At 38.0% G+C, this 27,509-nt stretch overlaps 1 protein-coding gene across 1 annotated transcript in view; it reads left to right on the forward strand.

The window, feature by feature from the left end:
- Nucleotides 1-27,509, forward strand: part of APLF (aprataxin and PNKP like factor) — an 81,648-nt gene that overhangs the window by 20,704 nt on the left and 33,435 nt on the right. Inside the window, exons 3-6 of the mRNA XM_026484239.4 lie at nucleotides 2,326-2,498; nucleotides 9,218-9,365; nucleotides 9,677-9,812; nucleotides 16,895-17,079. Coding sequence (XP_026340024.2) covers nucleotides 2,326-2,498; nucleotides 9,218-9,365; nucleotides 9,677-9,812; nucleotides 16,895-17,079 — 642 coding nt within the window. The remainder of the gene's footprint in view (nucleotides 1-2,325; nucleotides 2,499-9,217; nucleotides 9,366-9,676; nucleotides 9,813-16,894; nucleotides 17,080-27,509) is intronic.

Here is a 27,509-nt window from a genome sequence, read left to right on the forward strand (position 1 = left end):
TGAAGTAGGCTCCAGGCCCAGCATGGAGTCCAGCACAGGGCTTGATCTCATGACTCTGAGATCATGACTCAAGCCAAAATCAAGAGTCAGGTGTTTAACTGACCGAGCCATCCAGGCATCCTGAATTAAAAATAGTTTGACATAGCTTTTAAAAACTTACTCGATGAGTAATATTTCTTTAGGTTTAAGTTATAGGATCAAATATTAGGTTAGTTACAGGAATGTCATTTTTGCTCTTGGTTCTGGAATCCCTTGTATGAACAGTTTTAGGAAGAAGATGATGGTGGACCACATACATTGATTTACTTTCTCTTTGGATTTGCTAAATACCTAATATTTCACCACTTAAAATTTAAATGTTAAGTACATTTAACTGAATAAAAAGTACTGAAAATGAATGTTTCTTTGACTTTGGGTTTGTGATGCCTTATTAAAGGAATGTATTTAGTTTCCTTTTTTAAAAAGTATTTTACCTTTTCTACTTTTAGAATATTATGCCTTTGTATTTAACATCTTGGCCTTCGAAGATTTAGGACTATTGTTATTTAATGTTGTTTAGAGATTCGTCTGATTCTTTAAAATACTTACGAATAAGAGCATAGTCTTATCTTAGTCTATTAGAAGCAAACCTCATTTATAGAATATTCAAGGTTCAGGCAGAAGCTCTGGATATTTCTGTCCCGACTCTTGTCCCTCCTGCTACTCAGCATTCCTGACTTTGATGATTGTGGTATACTCAGGGAAGGGGAGGCTTCACTTAAAAGTCCGAGGAATAACGGGACAGTTTCCAAGCCCAGTCGTGTGCACAAGCTCAGAACCTGGTGGTTTATCATGGCTCGAACACTCTAGCCATGAGCCAGAGCTACTCTTGAGAGAGAAATTAGGGATGGTTGATAGCGTGATGAAAGGTTTCTAAACATTAAGTTTAAATTACAGCTTTGAGGGGCACCTGGGTGGCACAGCGGTTAAGCGTCTGCCTTCGGCTCAGGGCGTGATCCCGGCGTTATGGGATCGAGCCCCACATCAGGCTCCTCTGCTGTGAGCCTGCTTCTTCCTCTCCCACTCCCGCTGCTTGTATTCCCTCTCTCGCTGGCTGTCTCTATCTCTGTCAAATAAATAAATAAAATCTTTAAAAAAATAGGGGTGACTGGGTGGCACAGCGGTTAAGCGTCTGCCTTCGGCTCAGGGCGTGATCCCGGCGTTGTGGGATCGAGCCCCACATCAGGCTCCTCCGCTGGGAGCCTGCTTCTTCCTCTCCCACTCCCCCTGCTTGTGTTCCCTCTCTCGCTGGCTGTCTCTCTCTCTGTCGAATAAATAAATAAAATCTTTAAAAAATAATAATAATAAATAAATAAATTATAGCTTGATTTTAAAAAATCAAACATTCACAGTTCTTTTCAGCAATATGATATTACATAAATATGGTATTCCATTGCATGTCCATTCTTATGAAGTCTTGTGTGTAGTTTGTAAAATAAGTCTGACCTATAAAATAATTGCCTACCAAATTTGTATAGTCTCTGTTTTTAATTTCTATTTCTACTCTTTATCTCCAAATTTTATTTCACTCCTTTCTTTTAACAGATTTAAAGGAAATAGAATGGTTTCAATCACAGATACACACAGGAAGGATTTATGGCCAGATCCTCATGAAATTAAGTTGCCAGAACTGGATAGATTATATTCATTATAGCTTTCAACATTGTCTTTTTTTTTTTTTTAATTTGGGCATGTAGGCAGCAATGCTTATTTTTTATTGGCAGTTTTTGTTTTAATGCTCCCTTTTCTATATTAGTCTATGTTAGAAAACTGCTAGGTGAGGAGGAAAAACAATCGAAACAAGCTATGTCGTTTGCTTGGGAGATTTGATCAAAGTCTCTCTTCCTATAATATCTCATTTTTTAATCATAGTGAGAATTTACTAGAGGAAAATAAGTATAAAAGAAGCTAGCCATTTCCAAGGGATTAGTGAAGTATGGATATGAAAGTTGGGTGACTCAGTTTCCATACTGAGAATTATTTTTCATGTTTCTCTTTCCAATGTTTGAACCTCTTAAGCAAAGCAGAAATATCTTTAGCCAGTTAATTGATAACTTTGCCTTTTCTTTTGATTCCTACAGAAGTAGGAGGTATATTTTAGCTCTTTTTCCTTTTTTATGTATAGATAATAATTATTGTACTTATAAATGCCAGATTTATTAGACTTTTAAGTCTGAGTTTGTAATGAAATTGTTTCGATACTCAAATTTTGAATCAGTTCGTGTTTAGTGGTACTTTTCTCATAATTTAGAATTACATCACTGTATTTTTTTTTTTATTTGTTAGATACATACAAATCCATGTTTTTATCAGTCTTCCGAGAAGAGCCAGCTCCTACCATTGAAGAGAAATCTATGGCGCTGGTTGAATCCTGGAGACAGTTTTTCTTTGCTAGTCGACAAATACATTTTCTGTGTTTTCTCTACACACTCTGAAACAGAAATGGAATGTACTTTAAGGTAAGATTGCCTGATGAAATGAGATTAAGTAATGGCAATTGTAACCTAGGGGCACCTGGGTGGCTCAGTCAGTTAAGCGCCTGTCTTCAGCTAAGGTCATGATCCCAGGGTCCTGGGATCAAGCCCCATGTCGAGCTCCTTGTTCAGTGGGACGTCTGCTTCTCCCTCTCCCTCAGCCATTCCCCCTGCTTATGCTCTCTCTCTGTCAAGTAAATAAAATAATCTTAAAAAAATTTTTTTAAATAAAAAATTTTAAAAAATGGTAATTGTAACCTAATTCCTCAGCCATCCACAAATGCTTCAGTAAAAACCATTCTAGGATTAAATTATGTTGGCAGTAAAGGAATTGCATGGGGTGTGGGTGGTGTATGTGTTTATGTGTGTTTCTCTAGAAAACATTTGACATTGGAAACCTACACCTCAATAGCGATTGCTCGCATATGTGGTGTCTTTTACCATTGTGTTCAGAATGTATTGTCCATTTAATAGTAACAAGGAGAGGTAATTTGAAACCAACTACATTTTCTTAATATATTCTTTTAGCTTTTTAAATTTTATTAAGGTATTAATCCTTCTGGCTTAGACTACACTCATATAACTCCTCTTATAAAAATGACAGAAAATACAGAATTGGGAAACAGATGTTTACAATAAACATCTAATGTAAAGTTAATATTAATACACTAGTTTTGTTGAGGCAGTCTTTAGCAGATTATTTGCCACTGTTTCAACTTTTAAATTATAGTCTACGTAAACTGGACTTATAGGAGTAGTTGGACAAATGTATACAGAATGTGTTCTGTGATTACAGTAGTATTAAATTAATAAAGAGTGACAATAGGGGTGGCTGGCTGCTCAATTGGTAGAGCATGCGACTTTTGATCTTGGGGTTGTGAGTTCGAGCTCCATGTTGGGCATAGAGGTTACTTAAAAAAAACCAATAACGATAAAATAGAAAAATCTCCCAAAATTTGAAATTAAACAGCACACTTCTAAATAACTCTTAGGTTGAAGAGAGTCACAAGGGAAATTAGAAAACATTTTGAACAAAATAATACTGAAAACAACATAAAAATTTGTGAGATGAAGCTAAAATATTCTTAGAGGGAAATTTATATTAAAAGCCTGTATTAGAAGAGAAGAAAGCTATAAAACCAATGATTTATGTTTCTACTTTAAGAAGATAGGCAGAAGGGGCAAATTAATCCCAAAGCAGACAGGAAAAAAAATAAGACTAGAAATCAGTGACATAGAAAACAGACAAATAACAAAGAAAGTGAACAAAGCCAAAAGTTGGTTCTTTGAAAAGATTAATTAAATTGGTAAACTTAAAACGGTTTACCAAGAAACAAACAAACAAAATGAAAAAACACAAATTATCAATATCAGGAATGGAGGAGAGTGTATCAGTAGTGATTTTACAGACCTTAAAAGAATAATGAAGAAATATTATTTAAATCTTTATGCCAGCAAACTTGATAGCCTAAATGAATGGATACATTCTTGGGAAACCATAATTTACCAAAACTAATATGGGAAGAAATAGAAAATTAGGTGAATTTTATATTAAAGAAATTGAGGTCACAATTTAAGAATTTTCCATAAGGAACTTCACTAGTGAATTCTATTAACTTTCAAGAAAAAAATAATACCAACATTGTGTCTTTTTTCCCCAAATAGAAGAAGAAACTTTCATAATCCTCATACCAAAATCATACAGTAGCATTAAAAGAAAACTAGACCAATATGCTCATAAAAAATACTTATAAGTCAAATCCAGCAATTTGTAGAAAGGGTAATACACTATAACCAAGTGGAATTTGTCTGAGGAATGCAAGGTGGATTTATGAGATAAAAATCAATCCAATTTGCTATAGCAGATTGAAGAATTGTCATTTCAATAGATGCATAAAAATAGTTTTGACAAAATTCAACACCTGTTTGTGATTAAAAAAAAACAACACCTCTGAGAAATCTAGAAAAAGAAGGAAACTTCCTTTCTATCAAAAACATACTTAACAGTCAAGTTTTAGAAGTTCTCTCCCTAAGATTGGGAACAAAACAAAGATGCCATTTTGTACAACTTCTTCTTCTTCTTCTTTTTTTTTTTTTTAAAGATTTTATTTGTTTATTTGACAGAGAGAGACAGCCAGAGAGAGAGGTATCACAAGCACGGGGAGTGGGAGAGGGAAGAAGCAGGCTCATAGCGCAGCAGGGAGCCCGATGCAGGGCTCGATCCCAGAACCCTAGGATCACGCCCTGAGCCGAAGGCAGACGCTTAACGACTGAGCCACCCAGGTGCCCCCATTTTGTACAACTTCTATTCCACACTTACTGGAGGTCCTAGCCAGTCCAGGAAGGCAGGACAAAGAAGTAAAATCCCTCAGATATTTGCTGATGACCATTGTGGATTTAGAAAATCCCGAGGTATCTACCTAAGAAGGCACAAAACAGTTCCTGTTGTGTTATGACGTTTCGATTATGTTCTATAATAAGCAAACGAATCTGTAGTGATAGAAATCCAGTCAGTGGTTATTTCCAGGGACCCTGGAGAGCTTTCTGTGGTGATGGACATATTCTGCGTTGCAATAAGGGTGTAGGTTACATGGATGTATGCATTTGTCAAAACTGACCAAACTGTGCGCTTCAGATCTGTGTATTTCAGTAATTATAAATCACATCTACAATTTTTCAAACTAGTAAATGAAAAGAAATTATGTGAGGAAATGGTTTTTGATTTCAGTTAAATGAAATTCAGTAACTGTTGCTTGCAACTTTACATATATCTTCCTTTTTTTTTTCTCTTATCACCCATGTAGAAAGAATGTTCTTTTTAACCAGCTGTTGAAATGAGGAATATAAAGAACTAATTATTTTGTTACAGTAAATTTCCACAGTGGAATTATATAGTTTTTTTTTAAATCAGGAAAACATTGCACATTTGTATAAAACAACTTAGAGTATTATATGTCAACTTTATATTTTTAAAAATTTTATTTATATCCATTCAGACAAGCTTGTCCCCTTAACGTGAAAGACCAGTGTTGTACCTTAAATAAATGAGATTGTGGGATGACTGAATTTTGAGTGTTTTTAGTATTGGTAAAAGTAAGAATATAACCCACTTCAGCAGCACTGTACTTTTTTTTTTTTTTTTTAAGATTATTTATTTATTTATTTATTTGACAGAGATAGAGACAGCCAGTGAGAGAGGGAACACAAGCAGGGGAAGTGGGAGAGGAAGAAGAGGCTCATAGCGGAGGAGCCTGATGTGGGGCTCGATCCCATAATGCTGGGATCACGCCCTGAGCCGAAGGCAGACGCTTAACCGCTGTGCCACCCAGGCGCCCCCAGCACTGTACTTTTTAAGGCTATTTTGAGTCATATTATCTGGTGTACTGTTGCTGTGAAGCTATGTATTGAAAGAGGTAGTAAATAATTTGCGTATGTTTTGGTAATTGTGTGCCTGGGTTAGGGTAACCAAATTAATTGTGTTATTTTATATTTTAAAAACCTATGTGCTTTGTGGCAGTGGTTGGGTCCCTGATGCCATTATAAATTTTTTCTTCCAACCCGTTGTGAATATAAGAAAGATTTGAATAACAAAACAACAACAATAAAACCTGAGAAAACAAAGCTTGCCGTTTCTTTCGCTTTTCATTTTACTCATGTCATAATGTTTTCATGTAGTAGATAGATTCTGTATAAGAAGTCCCATTTATAACCTACTCCATGGGAGCATATGGGTCTGTTCACATAGCTCTCATCAGTTTGTTCATTTCTCACTCTTTTCTGTATATTCTCTCACAGTATTTCTGTGAAATTATTCTGCTAGAAATACCAAAACCCATACTTTTTTGAGAAGTCGAAGTAAGAGAAAACCAAATTTAAAAAAATGAAAGTTTTATATTTTAGTTAATTAAATTATGGCATATTTCATTCAGAAGCACTAACATTAATTATGCATTCTTATTGCCTCCCCAACAGTGGGTGCTCCTTAAGTGTTGGGTTCTTGGATACATGAATGAAATATTGTATAACATTTTGTTTTTGTATCTGAATTTTGTATCTGAATTTCACTGATGAAGAAGTACAACATTGTCTCCCTAGGGAGATTATTTCCTTTAAGACACTGCTGAGAAAAGTATAGTATACCTTATGTCATACAAAGTTTTTTTTTCAAATTGTTAAAGTTCTTAATTTTTAGGTTTCATATAAAAAGCTAATTTTAATTACTTTGATTTTGAACAAAACAATAAAGTGATGAAAATACCATTACAGTATGATAATATGCGTGTTTATAATTCATTTATGATTTTTAAAACTTATTTCTAGATCCAGTTCATTTATGTTAGTAGCATATTTTATATTAAAAATAAAAAATATTTATATTTAAATTTAATTTGGATTATATTTTTAAGAAATAGCTTAATTGCTAAAATAGTCTTTAAAAAGAAGAAAAGTGTTTTCTGCGCTATCCAGGGAGGGGCCCCTATGGTGTTGTTCTGCATGAATGCTCTATGGTCTACGTAGCACCCCCCAAAGCCACCAGAACAAGCTTCCTGCTGGAGTGAGGAATTCCTGTCATAACTTAAAGGGAAACTTGCACAACGTTTGGAGCGCTTGATGTCCCGCAAATGAAGGAGGAGGATGTCCTCAAATTCTTTGCATCAGGAACCCACTTTGTTGGCACCAACCTTGACTTCCAAATGGAGCAGTGTATCTAAAAAGGAAAAGTGATGGCATCTACATCATAAATCCGAATAGAACCTGGGAAGAGCTTCTGCTGGCAGCTTGTGCCATTGTTGCCATTGAAAACCCGGTTGATGTTAGTGTCGTTTCATCCAGGAATACTGCCCAGCGAGCTGTGCTGAAGTTTGCTGCTACAACTGGAGCCATTCCTATTGCTGGCTGCTTCACTCCGGAAACCTTCACTAACCAGATCCAGGCAGCTTCTGGTGATTACTGATCCCCTCACAGAGGCATCTTATGTTAACCTGCCTACCATCACTCCATGTAAGACAGACTCTCCTCTGCACTATGTGGACATTACCATCCCTTGCAACAAGGGAGCTCAATAGTGGGTCTGATGTGGTGGATGCTAGCGCGGAAGTTCTGTGCGTACATGGTACCATTTCCTGTGAATACCCTTGGGCGGTCATGCCTGATCTCTACTTCTACAGAGATCCTCAAGAGATTGAAAAGGAAGAGCAGGCTGTTGCTGAAAAGGCTATGACCAGTGAGGGATTTCAGGGTGAAAGGACAGCTCCAGCTCCTGAGTTCACTATTGCTCAACAAGAAGTGCAGACTGGTCTGAAGGTGTGCAGGTGCCCTCTGTGTCTACTCAGCAGTTCCCTGCTGAAGACTAGAGCGCTCAGCTCGCCACTGAAGATTGTCGCAGCTCCCACTTCTCAGGCCACTGAATGGGTAGGAACAACCCCTGAGTGGTCTTAAGATGCTCTTTCACAAAGACAAACAAAATGGAAATAAGGTTGATGAAAAATAAATAGTTTCTAAAAGTTGGAAAAAAAAAAAAAAGAGTTGGAGGATTCACACTTCCCAGTTTCAAAACCTACTACAAGGCTACAGTAATGAAGACAGTGTGGTACTAGCACGAAGAAAGATCAGTGAAATAGAATTGAGGGTCTGGAAATAAAGTCCTTCCATTATGGCCAACTGATTTTTGACAAGAATGCCAAGACAATTAAATGGGAGAAACAATAGTCTTTTCAACAAATGGTGTTAGGACAACTGGATATCCACTTGCAAATACCTCATACCATATAAAAATGGACTTAAAATAGATCAGAGACCTAAATATTAGAGCTAAAACTGTGAAGTTAGGAAAAAATACAGGTATAAATCTTTGTGATTTTGGATTAGGCAGTGATTTCTTAGGTATAACACCAAAAGCATAGAAGGTGGTACAAATGGAATTATATGATGTCCAGCCTTTTGTGTTTGGCTTCTTCGAGATTCATCCATGTTGTTGTATATATCAGTGGATTATTCCTTTTTATTTCTGAGTAGTGTTTCCATTTATATTTTCAAATGTTCAAAAAAGTACATTTGTTGGATTGTCTCTATGTATATGTAATGAATAATAATCCATCAACTTTGGATGATCTTACTGCACTTTGCAGCAGGTGGGAGGTAGTTGGTTCTGCTAGTATGTTCTACACGTGACCATGGATGTTCCTGTGTCAGAACAGTTAGCTTCCGATTGGACTGCAGGTTTGGGGAGATTTTGCAAAAGGCTGTACTGGCCAGAACTCCAGTAGCAGCTACGTGTGAACATGACATCAGGATTTTATTTTTTTCTTCAAAAGCTTCTCTGGTACTCTTGCAGTTTGCATTTTCTCTTTGGGTGCCGGGTGGCGATCTTAACTTTTATGGGCTATCTGGACAAATACTGAGTCAGTACATAGCTCTTAAGCCTTAAGAGAGGTGGCTGCTACCCATCTCATAAATAGCTAGTGGTTTCTAGGCTGATCACTTGAAGAGATAAATGTATTTTATGCTGATACAATGAGCAGAAGATGAAGAACATATTTTAGTCTATATATTTTATTGTACTATGCTAATCATCTGCTTTTTTGTCTTGCTAAGGCCAAGAAAAGGAGCACAATTCATTAGTTAGAGGTACTTGGGAGAATCACATTTATAATGACATAATATAATAGGAGTGCTTTAAATGATTTTTAAATTTTATTTTATAGAAATAGTCAGATGCTTGATGAAGATAATATACTGAACGAAACACCAAAATCTTTCTCAGTTAACTCACCTGATGAGACAACTGGTGCCCCACAGCTGGAAAGAAGCACAGAAATAGCTAAGACCCAAACCACTTCTGCAAATAGTGAGGTGAGAAATTTAAGATCTCATCCATTTGTAACATATTCCTTATTTCAAGGAGAGAAAAGACAACTGAAATTATCCATATCATGACAGTGTTACTGGCATTGCTGTTTTTAGGGTAAGCTCTACAGGATATCACACTAGTCCACCGTGACAACTAATAGAGATAAAGAATTTCTTTCTTTGAGAATTTGAGTAATTCAGTCCATACTTGCAGATAGGTTTTTAATGGTAGTTTCCTGCAAAGTAAATAATTCCACGATTTCATTAAGGCTGCATGATTATTTTTAGTAATTAATATATAGGTGCCTTCTTAGTGTTTCCTAGGTGAATGTAGAGACCTCAGTAAGCAACAGTCAAACCCTGCACAGAGGAGAAGAATCCTTCCAGCATGGATGTTAACAGAAAATCTCAGTGATCAAAACCTTTCAGCACCAGTCAGCAGTGGTACGGGTAGGTTTTGTTTCAAAAACATTAAGCAGAATTTGGAAGTTTTTCTGAACAAATGGAGATAGACTAGTGGTTGTGTAAGTGTATTATTTAGCCTAACATTTTTTTAGACGTGTACATGAAGTCTAACTTAAAACAAGCTATTATGTTATGTCATTTATCATACACTATCCTGCTAATTACCTTTTGATTTATGTGCTGGACTTATATTACTGTCAATTTTCAAACATACCTGTTGGTGTCATGTCAGTGATAAAAGGTCGGTACAGTTAGAACTTTCTGAATTAATGTAATTAAATAAAATACTGCCAGGCACACACTGTTATGTGCTGGAGGAGTCACAGAAGAGGACCACTGTCATGGCGGATACCACAGTGATTTATGTCAGCTGCTGGGCATTCCCATTGATTCAAGATTATGAAAATATTTACTGCATTGTCTTAGTCTTTTCTGTGCAACTTTGTAGCCATCTCAGGTTTAGTTTTTGTTGACTGCTTGTTTTCTTTTATGTGGGTCACATTTTCCTGTTTATTCTCAGGTTTAGTAACTTTCTATGGTATATGGGGTGTTATGAATGCTATATTGTAGAGATTTTTTATTTTATGTTCCTCCGAGTAAATATTTTTTTGTTTTAATAGTGATCGATTTGGCTTAATAGGCAATTTATTCGGGCCCTGACCTCTGTTTCCCCTGTTGTGGTCGGCAGCCACAGCCTCTGCTTAGTCCTAGCAGCTTCCGGCTGCTGCTTTTCCTCCCCTGTGTGGCTCAGCAGCCAGTGAAGGACTTGGGGCAGTTTTATATGTAAATTTTGGTTCAATTTGAGGCTTCCTTCCTCCCAGCATTTTATCCCCAACTTCCCACCTGCTCCAGTAAGCCTCAAAGTGTGTTCTCTGACCAGTTAAACCAGTAAGGATTGGGAAATGCCCTGGGTGGGTGGGAGGAGCGGGGAGCCACAAATTCACAAACCTCACAGGTTATACTTAATTTTTCCAGTTCTCCCTTTTCCATCACTCTGCAGTGCCTTCAGATAGTTGTTTTTTTTTTTTTTTAAATATTTTGTCCAAAATTTACAGTGGTTTTATTTGGGATGATTAGTTCAGTCACAATACTCTGCCATTTTACCCTGAGCATAATTGAATATGTACTCTAGTTGAACGTTAGTGCTCTCATGGCTTTTCATATTCGGCATAGTGGTCATAGACACAGTCTCAAGATTTTGGTCACATACGTTATATACAAAATATTCCTTATTTAATTCTAGTTTGGAATTTAGTAGGATCAGAGCGGCCTCTTGGGAAAAGTAGGTTATATATTATACATTGTGAGAGATGTAATCTGGAGAATTTTCATGTATAAACCCAAGATTTCCTGGTAAGAGTTTTATTCCAGTATAGTGGTTTTCAATGCCCCACCACCCATCATTACATGTGTAACATTTTTATCAGTACCATTTCTCATTAAGCGTGGTAATTCCTCAATCTGCAGGAAGAAAATGGGGAGTGGTGCATGGTCGTGAGAGGGGGCAGGCACTTTCTCTCAGTAGACCAGTTTCTCTAGTGTAGAAAGAATATCTTTAATTAACAAAAAATTGGTCCAATGTCAACTGCCTTCCTGCAAGCAAATCCTTTTCTTTCAGAGTTGTTCTGCATGGTGACTGCTTCTGTGCTACCACCATCAGATTGGTTATAATCGCCCGAAATACATTTTACTTCAAATTAAAAATAACTATTAACTTTCACTAGCCAGATGTACCATGTAAAATATGAAGCAACTTTTTGAGTACTTCACCTTAAAAATGCAAAGGATAACAATCTGCCATTGACTTGGACTAGAATATTATATAATACACGGTGTACTTAAAATGCTAAAGCTTCAAAATAAGATAGAAAAGTCTTTGGATTCTGGCATGTCTTCTTTCTCATAAGCAGACTTTGGGGGTACTTGTAAGAGCAAACTTAGGTTACAGGATTCCTTTAGAGACAGAAAGAGTTAGAAGTAACACGTAGGACAGTTTAGTACTTGAATCCAGCTAATTAAAAATCAAACTAATTTGACTTCTTCTGCCATGTACATTATTAGTAGTGTTGTTTCATTTGTTTGTTTAAGTAATAAATCATCCAGGTCAATAGACCATTGCTAGAGATTTTAAAAAATCAATTTCTAGGATGCATTTTGGACTCATTTAGAAGTAGGTTACTTTCTTATGTCTTTTGCAGCTTTAGTACTATACTTTGTTCATTGGTATCTATTTAGATTATCTGATGAACTTGATATTTTAGAAACTTTTGTGTCCTTAAGTACAGAACAGATAACATGAACTGATGTTAAATGACTTATCCAGGATCATGTAATAAAGGCCAGAGCCATAATTGAGACCTAGCTCTGTCTGACTTTAACGCCCATGCGCTGAGCCGTGTCACTATACAGCTGCCTAAACTTACCCCTTCTATGTTGTGGTGTTTTTATTCTTTTCTGTTTTAATATGCCATTGCATTCTCTTCTAGATCTTTTCTCAGTTTAACTGTTGGTTTAATCCTTAAATGTATCTGAATATTTGCTGTGATCAGGCTGTCCTTTTTGTTTTTCAGCCAATATAGTTCTAGTTTATTTTCTGGGTCCCCAGATACCAGCCCTTGGATGTTAATCATGAGTTTCTAAGGCCTGGGCTAAAATTTTCTCCATGTCCCTTAGTGATTTGCAAGTGAATATATTTGGGCATGGGCTTTCAGAGCTTCTGTTCTCTTCTCTTGGCTTCCAGTCATCTCTGTTCCCTTAGCCTTCTAGGCTTTAGGACAAGTCATAATTCCTGGGCTATGACATTCCTGCTAGATTGCAAAAGCTTTTAAATTTTTAAATCATTCTACTCTGTAGTACGCTTCTTCTCCCATCTTCTAACCCTCCAACATGGAGACATGAAAAGTGACACATGCTGAAAAAGATTAAAGTAGTCCCCAAATCATTTGGTTTGCATTTAATTTTGTACTCTGAATATTTTCCAGACGACCACTCAATACAGACGATATATGTTGAACTAACATTCTATTAATTTGACTGTAGCTTGAATTTTACTTAAAGTGCTAGTTATTCTGTTTACTTTATTTCCAGCAATGCTGCTAAATTATCTGATTAATTCTAATAGTTTTTAAGTCTCCCAATTATCTAGCTCTACAGTCGTATCTACAAAATTACGATAATGCTGGGTCTTCTACTCTATCTGCTGCCTTTAAAATTTTTTATTTCATGAACTAGACCCTATAAATTTTAATTAAAAATGGATAAAATTGGCATCTCTATCTTCTTCCCAATTTTAATAAGGATTCTATTAGTATTTCAGCATTAAAATGATTGGTATTCAGTTCTGATACTCTGATCATATTTAGGATGTTTTCTTTTTTCTTTTTCTTATTTTTCCTTCAGGAATAACTATTGAATTCTTTGACAAATTTTTTTTGGTATAGTTATAGTCCTGCAAAGGGGCAGGTGGGCGTGGAGGTAGGGGAGGGCATAGGCAAGCAGTGGGGTGGGGGCGGGGCTGAAAAAAAAAAAGGAAAAAAAGAAGTAGTCCTGCATTTTCATGTGTCAGTGTAATTAGTGATGTTGGTAGATTTTCTAATGTACCATGCTTGGGTTCCTGGAATAAGTCTAATTTGTCACGATGAGTTATTATTTTTAAGCTCTGTTAGATCAGAGTTGCTGATACTTAGTTTAGAACATTTGTGTCTATATTCATAAATGTGGTTAGTATTTTCTTCCATGTGTGCCATCTATGTCAGATTTTAGCGTTGAGCTCTGTGGGTATTGTATACAATGAATTAGGAGCTTTTCCCATATATGCTCAAAGACAGTTTGAATAACAAGAATACCTGTTCCTTTAGAGAATCTTTTTATATCACAGTCTGGGCCTGGTTCCTACTTTTAGTAGTTGATAGTTCTAACATAGGAATAGGTAAGTTAGACTAGTAAAAAAATGAATGAAATACCCAGAAACAGATCAAATTAACATACAGTCAATATATTAAAAATTATCAGTTCAAATTGATAGGGAAAGGATGCATTTTTTTTTTAAAGATTTTATTTATTTATTCGACAGAGATAGAGACAGCCAGAGAGAGAGGGAACACAAGCAGGGGGAGTGGGAGAGGAAGAAGCAGGCTCATAGTGGAAGAGCCTGATGTGGGGCTCGATCCCACAACGCCAGGATCACGCCCTGAGCCGAAGGCAGACGCTTAACTGCTGTGCCACCCAGGCGCCCCGGAAAGGATGCATTATTATTATAAATGATGTTGGGAAAATTAGCTTTCCATTTGAAAGAAAATAATATTAGAGCAGTACCTCATATCATATTCTTAAATTTTTGTTGAATCAATAATCTTAATGTAGAAATTAAAACTATTAATGCATTTAAAGAAAATATGGGAACAGCATTTTTATTACTTCTGGGAGGCTTTCTTAAGATGATAGGGAGCCTGGAACCACCAGGGAAAAATTGACAGGTGCATTCAGGTTAAAAATGAAAAAAAACTTTGTGCGCAGAAGACACTATAAACAAAGCCAGAGGCAAGTAGCAGACTGACAAACCTACTGGGAGATATTGTCTGTCACACCTATAAAACACAGAAGGTTAATACTTGTTTACTTAGTAACAAAAAGGAAGATAAAACTGAGAAATTTTGGATATAGTACTTGACATGCTACAGAAGAATATATACTACAGGCATTAAATATATGACTACTTTGCCAGTCTTTCTTACATATTTAAATATACAACACTCTTTGATCTACAAATTCTAATTCTACGTATTTATCCCACAAAAATAATAGCATTTATAGTTTTAGTTCTGTGTGTGCTTGCATATATGTATTTGTAGGTATATTTGGTTAACCTTAGCAAGTTGGGAAGGATACGCTTCAAATTGTTAATATAACTGTTAGGGTGGTTCTTTTGGAGGATAAAGTTAGATGAATGTAATTGTAATGACGTGTGTATAGTTGAGCTATCATTCATATATTGTTAGTGTAATAACTCATATAAGTAAATGCAACTAGTCATATTAAAAATAAAGTGATTTGTTTTAACAGATTTTCTTTTATATTGCAGTCATTTAACTGTACCTGTTCTGGATTTAGAAAAATATTTGATATGCGGATTTGAAGATTGTTGTGAACTAATTAAGCTATTTATGTTCTTTACTCTAGAGCATTTTTACAACACTATCAAAATGGCTTCTTCCTATGCAAAAAGAAATTAGCTCTGGTCCTTGGAAGAGAACTTGGAATTTTGAAGAATATTTTAAATATTTATTTTTAATTTTGTGATTTTTTAAAAAAAGATTTATTTATTTTAGAGAGAGTGTGAGAGAGTGTGCTCAAGGAGGGGAGCAGAGGGAGAGAATTTCAAGCAGACTCTGCTGAGCTCAGAGCCCGAGCTGGGGTTCAATCTCATGACCCAGAGATCATGACCCAAGCCCAAACCAAGAATCTGATGCTTAACTGACTGAGCCACTCAGGCACCCCTAATTTTATGATTTTATGTACATGTGCGACACTTGGAATATGGTAAACTGCCATTTGGGCAGATGCTTTGTCTTACTTAATTTACATTTTTAGTTCTTAGTATAGTAAGCAGTACCATTAGTTGATTATTTCTCTTGATTTGACTAATTCATATCTGTTGTAGCATTTGGACATTTGCTGCATGAAGCTGTATAGTCCTGACAGTTTCTAAAATGATATGAAATCTTCCTAATTGAGATTCGAAGAAAATATTTAAGTAATTTAGGCAAAGTTTAGTTATTGAATAGTTTATTCTTAACTTTCTTATGTAAATACATTATGTTTATATTGGTTCAGTTGGTTTTCCTGTTAAATAATATGGACAGTATTTCTTTCCTGACTTTAATGAAGGACTGTTATTTCAGACTACTTGAATATCCTTTAGTGCAGATCTAAGCAGCCCCACAGCCCATGAGCCAAATCCCGCACTCTGTCTGTTTTTGTCAGTAAGGTGTTACTAAAACACAACTGTGCTCATCCCTGTACGTATTGCCTATGGCTGCTTTTGCGCCACAAAGAGAGTTGGGTAGTTGTGACAGACACTATATGGCCAACAGAACTTAAAATATTTACGCTCTGGCTTTTTATAGAAAAATTTGCCAAACCTTGCTTTAGAACATTAGTGACTATGGATTGCCTTACATACCTATATTCAGGCTCTCAAGAGACTCTTTGGACCAGTTCTGTTTCACAGTTCATTTAGTTAAACATTTATTGAGCACCAGTTTTATGCTAGACACATTTCTAGGTGCTGGAGACACTGGGACGTGAGGTTGTCATTTGAATGTAGGAGAGACAGATAATTAAACATGAAGATTGTCCTCTTAAAAAGAGTAGATTTTTTTCTGATTAGAGGGATCATGGATTTATTCACAAAATGTAATACTGACTTAGGTTTGCCAAATATGTTGAACCTTGGGTAAATATTATATGGGGTACAGTGTCCATTGTTATTGAGACTTGTTTTCTAAATTGGTAAAGTTTGTGGAGGTGACTCTCACTTTTGGGTTATTTTGGGTTCTTAATCTGTTATTAAGTTGCATTCCTCACTGTGGATGTTAGGGGCTCAATAATTGTATGTCAAATTCATTGGATGCTATATGTTAAATTCCTGTTAGAGAAATTGAGTGCTAAAATAAAAAATATATATTTAACACATATCAAGTACTCCGCTATATACTTTATATATTGCACCTTGTTTACTCCTAGTAACCCTATGAGTTATTACTATAATTCCCTTCTTTGGGATGATGAAACCAGAGTTCAGAGAGGCAAGGTGAAGCAGTTCAAGGATGGCACCTGTTCATATTAGCATCTTGGCCTGGCTCTCTCCAGGGCTGGAGCTCCTGGCCAAAGTGCTGCTTAATACTATTTTGAGATTTGCAAATAAGTGTTTTCAAGTTGGCATTAATCTAAATGGAACTTTACTTTTAATTGCCCTTTTATCCTTTTTCTTCTTTCTTTCTTTTAATGGATTATTGACATTTGATACAGGAGATAATTTTTTTCTTCTTTTTCATTGTGTGTTGAAGATAATAATATAATCCAGGGAAGTGGAAAAGACGGAATCTGCAAAGATGAAACTCAAGTAAACATAACACAGCAAGGAAGAAAGCGATTAATTTCATCAGGAAGTTCAGAAAGTACATCAGCAGAACAAGACACAGGGAAAAAGTGCAAAAATGCTGATCAGGAAGAGTCTATCATTTCATCCAAGGTGATTTTTAAAAAGAATTTATTATTTGGGGGTGCCACGCTGGCTCAGTTGGTAGAGTGTGTTTCTTGATCTGGGGGTTGTGGGTTTAAGCCCCACATTGGATGTAGAAATTACTTAAAAATAAAATCTTAAAAAAAAATACTATTTGATCATTTGTTTTCTTCATCAAGTATTCTAGATAAGAATTAATTATATGTTGTATACAGCAAGGAAAAACCAAAAGTTCTTTATTACTGAGCTTATGAAGATAAAAACTAGCTCAGATTTTTTTGGCTTACTAAAATTAATATGGTACTTGCTTTGTAGAAAACAAATCTATTTAATTTAGAAGTTTTCAGACTGGAAAAAAAGTGGAGACCACTTGACTGTTTGTAATTGGTTCCTCCATTCTGAAAACCTGGTTTCTTTTATGTTATCAGTCATTCTCAAGACTACATGTAACCACCTTTTTCTTGGTACCTGTGAAGAACAACTGATAAGCTAGTTCTTACTAGCCTGTTGCAGGATTACTTCTGGGCTAATTTACAGCATTTGGAAAACTTCTCTTTCCTCTTTCAGTTTTTGCTAACTCACTAGAATGGTTTGGCTGACTTAAGCATTCTTTAACACTGGGTACTTAATGAAAATAGGGCCTATTATTGGATGCCTTTAAAAAAAGAGAATTAGAGAGAAAGAGAGCAAATGAGTGAGCAAGCCCAGGGCAGAAAGGTCAAGTATTTTTCCTCTTCAGAGAGGGGTGGCTTTAGGTAATAGTTTTCATGATCATTACAGACCTATGGCTAAGCTCCATGGGTCTTCATCTTTTTAGTGTCAGTTGGGAGCCAAAGGAGTTGGATTGGTTTTAGAATAGTGTACACTGGGATGCTTGAAATGCTGTCAGCTCTTCCGGAGCGTTGGGCCTTTTAGTACTCACTTTGCTCCTGCCTCCTCTCCCATTAGAAAAGATCTAGCTTCTCGCTGGCTCCTTTCTTCTAGGTGGGGAAGTGGGGTTTGATTCCTATAGGGTCAACTCCTTTGCTTACTTATGGAGTCAGGTATAATAAATGAAAACAAAACATTTTCTGACTCACATGTATTGACCATAAAAAGTTACTGAGATAAAAGTTGTTTAACTTTGAGCCCTAATATGCTCTATTCTCTATGACTTAATATGACTGATTTTTTCTTTTTTTCAAAAAAGAAGTTTTTTGTTTTTGTTTTGTTTTGTTTTGTTTTCAGAAGAAAATCTGTAGTATACATATTTTGCTATGTTTATCCGAACCCATTACCCAAGTTTGGCAATGACAAGTAAAACTTAAGAAACACTTTTCTTAATTGATAGATTGCAGAGAGGAGTAGTAAATAGACTCAAGATATTGGAGATATTTGTGAGATTTTGATGACACACAGATTAGACTGCCTACAATTTTGTGACTCTACTAATGTCTGGTCATGAAGATAATTGCTCTGAAATTGTCCATAATATTTCTCATTAATTCTCTTACATCTTTCTGCAGCTCCTTATGGGTTATGTAATTGTCCAGTTTGGGAGTGAACATGAGGGTGCTTGAATCTACTAACTTTAAAGAAATAATCTACATAATTTACATAATCTAATTAGGTCTCTGTTATAAATGACAGAAGGAAGCCTAACTGAAACAACTTAAGCAAATAGTGTTATAAAGCGTATTAACTGTTGCTGGGAAGCCAGCTACCCTAACATTTGGTAACTTAACAATGTTTTATTCTTACAATGCTATGGGTTGGCTGGGCTCAGTTGGCCATTTCTTTTGTGACACCTTTTTGGTGTTGAGCTGTGCTGCATTCAATTGGGAACTCAGCAGAGGCTGGAGCATCCGAAATGGCTTCACTCGCACGAATAGTGTCTCCACAAGGGTTGATCGAATGGCTGGTGGCTGGCTGGGCCTCCCTTTCTCCACGTAACCAGTAAATTGTCTAGGCTGAACATCTTCACCTGACAGCTAGATTCCAGTGGTGTCAAAGTAGAAGCAACTATTCTCTTAAGGCCTAGGATTGGAACTGGTACAGTGTTATTTCTGCTGCATTCTTTTGGCCAGAGCAAGTTACCAGGCCAGTCTAGACTCAAGGGGAGGGGATAGGAACTCCACTGCTTGATGGCAGGAGTAATTTGTGTAAAAAGGGATGGGAGGAATTGTTGGCAGTCATCTCTGATGACTATCACACCAAGATAGAGGAATAATTCAATGTCCAGAATGGAAAGGAAAACAACAGAAACTATAGATCATAAAGACCAGCTGGGACAAGGAACTTAATCAAAATCATGTTGGTCTGTGGTTTTTCCATTTTCGGCTCTCAAATCATCCTTCACTGCTGATGGCGGGCTTGCTTCACATGATGTACAGCATGGTTACTGGTAGCTCAAGGCTCATGTCATCTCGTTTTTCAACTTAAGAGGAAAAATTAGAGTTTCTCTGTGGTTGCTTCTGTGGTAAGTTCTAAGGACTTGGATCATGAAATCTCCACTTAGACCATTCATAGTGCTCAGAGAGATGAAGTAGTATCATTACCCCTTTCTGGGTCATGTATACACCCATTTATTAGACAGATGGAGGAAAGGGGGTCTAGAAAGAAAGAAATAGTAGGTATTGTAGTATTTTTTGGGCAGGGGGATACTATAGTTAGATCTGGATAAATTCAGAGAAGGCAGAAACTGGTAGTTTTTAAGTTGGTCGAGATCAACCTAACAAATGAGGTTTGGAATGGTTGGGAACACTTGGGATATACCACGAGGTGAAAGAGCAGATGTAAGGAAGAAGGGACTTCCAGAATTTCATGCATCTAGAGGGGGTTCTCTTGTTTTGACTTGGCCTCTATTGAGCAATCAGGTGTCAAGGTGATCAGTTAGGACAGAGCCAAATTGAAAGTAACTCAAGCTTTTCTTCACTTAGTGCTACAGTACAAGCAAAAGGGGAAATGACTTGTTGGCTCCCCAGTGTTCCATTTTGTCCCATGGAACAGCACTTGGCAAGAGTCAGCAGCACAGGTGTGGAGAATCCTCTAACTGCTGAGGAGCCCTGGACCAAAGGCTTTTGCTTCTTTCTAGACAAGGATGAGGAGAAGAGGAAAAGCTAGGAGTGAAAAGATACTGAGTCAAAGTACAGAAAAGTGCCTCAGCCAAAGCCCCCTGTAGGGAGATCTAGTGAAGATCCCTGGGAAGGGCCTAAGCCAGTTGCGCCCCCCTCCTCCATACCTACCAGAGAGGCCTCTGGATGGAGGCACCTGGGCTAGGAATGCACCATAAGCATGGCTGGTCCAGTGAAGCTTGAGTCCTTGATTGCAACTCCCTCTAGATAACTGTAACACACTGGCTGTGGACCATGTCTGATGTGGGGAGGGCAGCTTCCCCTGTGAGGCCTGCCAGCCAAAGTGTTTGTGATTGTCTAAGCTTGGGCCTGAAGGATCATATATAGGATTTTGGCCTAGAGCCAGACTCCTCAGGCTGTACCTTGCTGTGCTGACTACTGTTCCACATAAGTTCCAGACCAACCAAGAGGCCTGAGTGTCCTCCAGCCAGCTGCTGTCTGTTCCTTTTAATCTGAGTTAGAGTCCCTACCTTGAAATCCCATCTGCTTTTCTGTTTGTTTGGGTTTTTTTTGACTGTATAGCATTTTATTTTATTTGTTTTCCTTTTTTAAAATTTAAATTCAATTAACAGACAGTGTATTATTAGTTTCAGAGGTAGAGTTCAGTGATTCATCAGTCTTATATAATACCCAGTGCTCATTACACCATGTGCCCTCCTTAATGTCCATCACCCAGCTACCCCAACCCCCCTCCCCTCCAGCAACCCTTAGTTTGTTTCCTGTGATTAGGAGTCTCTTGGGGTACCTGGGTGGCTCAGTCAGTTAAGCATCTGCCTTCAGCTCAGGTCATGATCTCAGGGTCCTGGGATCGAGCCCCACATTGGTCTCCCTGCTCAGCGGGGAGTCTGCTTCTGCCTCTCGTTCTCCCTCTATGCTCTCTCTCTTTAAAATCTTAAAAGAAAAAAGAGTTTCTTATGGTTTGTCTCCCTCTCTGATTTCATCTTGTTTTGTTTTTCCCTCCCTTCTCCAATGATCCCCTGTTTTGTTTCTTAAATTCCACATATTAGTGAGATCATATGATAATTGTCTTTCTCTGATTGACTTATTTCGCTTAGCATAATACCCTCTAGTTCCATCCACGATGTTGGAAATGGCAAGATGTCTTTTTTTTGATGGCTGAGTAGTATTCCACTATGTATATATAACACAATTCTTTATCCATTCATCTGTTGATGGACATCTGGGCTCTTTCCATAGTTTGGCTATTGTGGACATTGCTGCTATAAACATTGGGGTGCAAGTGCCCCTTTGGATCACTACATTTGTATCTTTGGGGTAAATACCTATTAGTTTAATTGCTAGGTCATAGGGCAGTTCTATTTTTAACTTTTTGAGGAACCGCCATACTATTTTCCAGAGTGGGTGCACCAGCTTGCATTCCCACCAACAGTGTAGGAGGGTTCTCCTTTCTCAGCATCCTTGCCAGCATCTGTTGTTTCCTAACTTGTTAATTTTAGTCATTCTGACCCGTGTGAGGTGGTATCTCCTTGTGGTTTTGATTTGTATTTCCCTGATCCCTAGTGATGTCGAGCATTTTTTCATGTTTATTGGCCATTTGTATGTCTTCTTTGGAGAAATGTCTGTTCGTGTCTTCTGCCCATTTCTTGATGGGATTATTTGTTCTTTGGGTATTGAGTTTGATAAGTTCTTTATAGATTTTAGATACTAGCCCTTTATCTGATAAGACATTTGCAAATATCTTCTCCCATTTTGTTGGTTGTCTTTGGTTTTGTCTTTTGGTTTTGTCTTTTGCTGTGCAAAAGCTTTTTATCTTGATGAAGTCCCAATAGTTCATTTTTGCCTTTGTTTCCCTTGCCTTTGGAGACGTGTCTAGCAAGAAGTTGCTGTGGGCAAGGTCACAGAGGTTATTGCCTGTGTTCTCCTTTAGGATTTTGTTGGATTCGTGTCTTACATTTAGGTCTTTCATCCATTTTGAGTATTTTTGTGTATGATGTAAGGAAATGGTCTAGTTTCCTTCTTCTACTTGTGGCTGTCCCATTTTCCCAACACCATTTGTTGAAGAGACTTTTTTCCATTGGATATTCTTTCCTGCTTTGTTAAAGATTAGTTGACCATAGAGTTGAGGGACCATTTCTGGATTCTCTATTATGTTCCATTGATCTATGTGTCTGTTTTTGTGCCAGTACTGTACTATCTTCATGATTACAGCTTTGTAATAGATCTTAAAGTCCAGAATTATGATGCCGCCAGCTTTGGTTTTCTTTTTCCACATTCCTTTGGCTATTCAGAGTCTTTTCTGGTTCCGTACAAATTTTAGGATTATTTATTCCAGCTCTGTGAAAAAAGTTGATGGTATTTTGATGGGGATTGCATTGAATGTATACATTACTCTACGAATCATAGACATTTTAACAATATTTGTCCTTCCAATCCATGAGCATGGAATGTTTGTCCAATTATTTGTGTCTTCCTCAATTTCTTTCATGAGTGTTCTATAGTTTTCTGAGTATAGATCTTTTGCCTCTTCCTAGATATCTTATAGTTTTTGGTGCAATTATAAATTGGGTTGACTCCTTAATTTCTCTTTCTTCTGTCTCATTGTTAGTGTATAGAAATGCAACTGATTTCTGTGCATTGATTTTATATCCTGCCACTTTGGTGAATTCCTTTACGAGTTCTTTCAATTTGGGGGTGGATCCTTTTGGGTTTTCCGCATAGAGTATCACATCATTGGTGAGGAGTGAGAGTTTGATTCTTTGCCAATTAGGATGCCTTTTATTTCTTTTGTTGTCTGATTGCTGAGGCTAGGACTTCTGGTACTGTATTGAACAACAGTGGTAATAGTGGACATCCCTGTCGTGTTCCTGACCTTAGGGGAAAAGCTCTCAGTTTTTCCCCATTGAGAATGATACTCACTGTGGGTTTTTCATATATGGCTTTTATGATATTGAGGTATGTTCCCTCTATCCCTACACTGTGAAATGTTTTAATCAAGAAAGGACGTTGTACTTTGCTAAATGCATTTTCTGCATCTATTGAGAGGATCATATGGTTCTTGTCCTTTCATTTATTAATGTAGTGTGTAACATTGATTGATTTGTGGATGTTGAACCACCCTTGCAGCCCAGGAAGAAATCCCACTTGGTCGTGGTGAATAATCCTTTTAATGTACTGTTGGATCCTATTGGCTAGTATCTTGGTGAGAATTTTTGCAGCCATGTTCATCAGGGATATTGGTCTGTAATTCTCCTTTTTGGTGGGGTCTTTATCTGGTTTGGGGATCAAGGTGAGCTGAGAGCCCATTCCTGGGCTCACTCTTTGCAGCTGGCTTCCCCGCTCTGATGCCTGGGGACTCTGCCACACGCAGGCACCCCCATTCTTTCTGTGACCCTGGGGATCCTGAGACCACACTGTCCCCGCTAGGATTCTGTCCCATTTCATCACCTGAACGCCTTTCTGGCAGGGATGCCCCTCATAGGAGCAGACTTCTGAAAGTTCCAATTTTGCACTCCGCTGCTATGTCACTTTCTGGTAGCCAGCTTACGGAAACTCCCTCCCCTTGCTGTTTATCTTCCCATATATCACCTCAGATTCACTTCTCCGTACCTTCTACCTTGCAGAAAGTGATCACTTTTCTATTTGTAGAGTTGCGGCAATTCTTTTCTTAGATCACTGGTTGACTTCACAGGTGTTCAGAATGATTTGATAGCTATCTAGCTGAATTCCTGGGACCAGACAAAACTAAGGTCTCCTACTCCTCTGCCATCTTGGAAAATTAATCTTGCTTTTCTGTTTTGATAGGCTTGACTAGACATTGTAGAAGGTGGCCCATTAAGCTAACAATTTATAATAATGTAATCTTATCTCCATTTCCACCCCCCTGTATTTGTCTGACCCAAATCTAAATTTAATATTTAAGTCTTTGGGTATTTATATTAATATGCCCTTACTTGAGCCTTGGGACTGATTGTAGTAGGTGATATGGCAGGTGGAATGATCTTGACCTCTAGTTCTATCTACAGGGGTCATGAGTCCCTAAGTCAGAGTGGGAGTCTTAGCTAGTTAACCCTGAGCTGCCCAGAAGTCCATTCAGGTGGTAAGATATTAAAGAGATGCAAAGAGGAGAAAAATACCCAATTTAGAGTATCCTGAAGATGAAGGCTATTCTGCCTTATCAGGGTGCTATAGTGATTTATTTGGTAAAACCAATAATTTGGCAAGTGTTTATCTCAGGCAGTAGAAATCTAAACCACTGATTGTAGAGTGTTCTGTACCCTATTGGTTGTTTGGACGTACCATTTTTTTCTTCCCAACTGAAAGACTGCAAACAGGGCTATTCCGAAAGATTTTTTTTTTTTAAGTCATCCAGAATATCAAAAGGCCTAGGTGTTCAATAAAGTTTTTAAGGCATTACCAAAAAGGTGGTTTATTCCTGAAGGCTGGTTGGGGGTGGGGTGATGTTTTAAAGAGTATCTTCATCGTCTTGAGCACACTAGATACCTTGGCTTGGCTAGTGTAAGTTACATTATTGTTTGGTGGAAGGTGTATATTTGAGGAGTGGGGAAGGATGCTTGTTTAATCTCTTCGAAGGAGATTTTTGTGTTAGATGTTGGAAGATGGCTGGCATGCTAGCAAATGGGGTTAGTGAGGAGGAGAACTGTCAGTGAGCAGCACCGTGTGAGCAGAGGCATAGAGGCGGGAAAATGTGTGTGGCCCACGGATGTACGTCGGCACTGGAGTGTTGTTTAGGGGCGCCTGGGTGGCTCAGTAGGTTAAGCGTCCGACTCTTGATTTCAGCTCAGGTCATGATCTCAAGGTTGTGGGATCAAGCCCAGTGTAGGGCTTTGGCTGGGCATGAAACCTGCTGAGGATTCTCTCTCTCCCCCTCCCTTTTCTCTCCCTCCCCCAACTCCCATGCACACACACACACACACTCTTTCTCAAGAAAAAAAAATCAGGGCTAAGGAGAGAGTTCTCTTAGATCTGTGTTATTTGGAAGCAAACTTGCCAACAGTGCATTTAGAGTATAGGAGTATATGGAGGTGGAGGCTTTGGCAGCGAGAGCCATTTCCAGTTTTGCTGCCTGCGCTGTATGTATATGCAGCTGTGCTAATAATTGCCGACGTGAGTGCGCTGGCTGTTCTCTGTATGCACGTGCCTGCCATGAAGTCTTACTCGTATTTCTTCATGAAAATAGCAGGGGAGATGAAGAATATAACTCCTGTTGCACAGCCATCTCTTAAGGCTGTATGCCCCAGAGCTCCGCAGTATTGGTTTCCTACATCAAAGAATCCTGCATCCTTTGCTTTTCTGATTGGCTATTTATTTATTTATTTAAATATTTTATTTATTTATTTGACAGAGAGAGAGACAGCAAGAGAGGGAACACAAGCAAGGGAGTGTGAGAGGGAGAAGCAGGTTTCCTGCTGAGCAGGGAGCCCGATGCGGGGCTCTCTCCCAGGATCCTGGGATCATGACCTGAGCCGAAGGCAGATGCTTAACGGCTGAGCCACCCAGGTGCCCCTGATTGGCTATTTACTACCATTTATGGCATGGCTGTCATCAGCCCCACAGAAGCATCTTTTCATTCATTCATTTATTCAGCAAGCATTCATTAAACAAGTAGTAGTGATATAATGGCATTGATAATGCTATCAACTAAAACAACTTAAACACACACACACACACACACACGCACAACCATTTATTGAACTCTTATTATGGGCTAGACCCACAACTAAGATATACTTATTTAATTTTTAGAAAATTCTGGAAAGTTGATTGATAATATCCCCAGTTTACCGATCAAGAGACCTGAGACTCTGAGAGTTGGAGTCAACTTGTTCAAAGTCAAAAGTTAGGAAATAGCTGAACTAATATTCAAGATATGATTTTTTTTTAACTTCAAAGATCATTCTAATAATCATTACACACAAGTAGTCTTTCTGTTACATGCAAGGCAGTGTGTTAGAATCTGGGATAAAATGTGAATAAGAGCTGATTAGGAGCTCATAGTCCTGTGGGGAACATGATTCAAAACCATGAAATAGTGTTGAGACCACATTGATTTTTCTGGGGGTTTTGGGGGCTGCCTAAGCCAACTCCTAGGGATGGGATTCTCAAAGAACTGATCTGAACTGAATCTTAACAGAAGAGGAGTAGGCATGAACCAGGGGCAGAAGATGTAGAAGAAGGAATCCATCTAGGTAGATGGGCAGGAAGGACAGGAGCAGAGGAGGTTACAGACAGCGTGCTGGGAGCTATTGTTCTTAGAATTCATGGTGTAAAGCCAGGCGAGGACGGAGCTGGCAGTGGAGACCAGTTCTAGAGGGAGGACTTTGAAAGGATTTTGGCCACAGAATTAATCCTGAAAGCTTTTTAGAGGAGAGATGGAAAGAGAACAAAATAAAAGACAGGGGAATGAGAGAGGAAATGACATCTCAGTCAAGAATTAAAGAGAATCTGGGGCGCCTGGGTGGCACAGCGGTTAAGCGTCTGTCTTCGGCTCAGGGCGTGATCCCAGCGTTACGGGATCGAGCCCCACATCAGGCTTCTCCACTATGAGCCTGCTTCTCTCTCTCCCACTCCCCCTGCTGTGTTCCCTCTCTCGGTGGCTGTCTCTATCTCTGTTAAATAAATAAATAAAATCTTAAAAAAAAAAAAGAATTAAAGAGAATCTGATCCAGGTTGGTGGCATTGAGGATGGCACAGAGGCATTAGGTCAGAGAGATATTTAAGAAACAAAACCGCAGAACTTGTGGCTTGGATCTGAGCAGAGTGAGGGAAACGAAGGAGTGAAAGATAGACTTCCAAGTTTCTGGCCAGAATGAATGGAGAAGTTATGTTGGCAGAAACTTTGGTACAGAATACAGGGGGATGATTTCAGTTTTCACATTTCGAGTTTGAGGTGCATAGGATATTAAGGAAGAAATGTCTATGTACGTTTGAAGGTCAAGAGTGAAGGTGGGGCTGGAGGTTGGGATTTTTTAATCGTTAGTATGTGGGTGCTAGTGAGACTAATGCAGAACTTTTAAGGCAACTTATTAGTACAAACATTCTTTCCAGGGGCAGCAAATTACTTCAGTGAACTTGTATTGGGCAGAAGTTCTGTAGCCTGTCCCTTGTGGTACATTAAAACTTCAGATGGCTCAAGGGCAAGGGAGGGCTTGCTGGGCAAGTTAAGAGACAATTTAATAATCTTAATAGTACATTCCAGCCATTGCCAAGCAGCAAGGTCACCTTCCACCAGCTACATGCTCCTTGATCCCTGAGGCCTCTAGCATATATTTTTATAGTATAGAGAACCCCGTTTCTCTATCATGAATCTTCAGCCTCCCACATTTCATTCTTCACCTTTTCATCTAG

The sequence above is a fragment of the Ursus arctos genome, unplaced genomic scaffold (genome assembly GCF_023065955.2).
Source record: "Ursus arctos isolate Adak ecotype North America unplaced genomic scaffold, UrsArc2.0 scaffold_8, whole genome shotgun sequence".
Taxonomy (NCBI): domain Eukaryota; kingdom Metazoa; phylum Chordata; class Mammalia; order Carnivora; family Ursidae; genus Ursus; species Ursus arctos.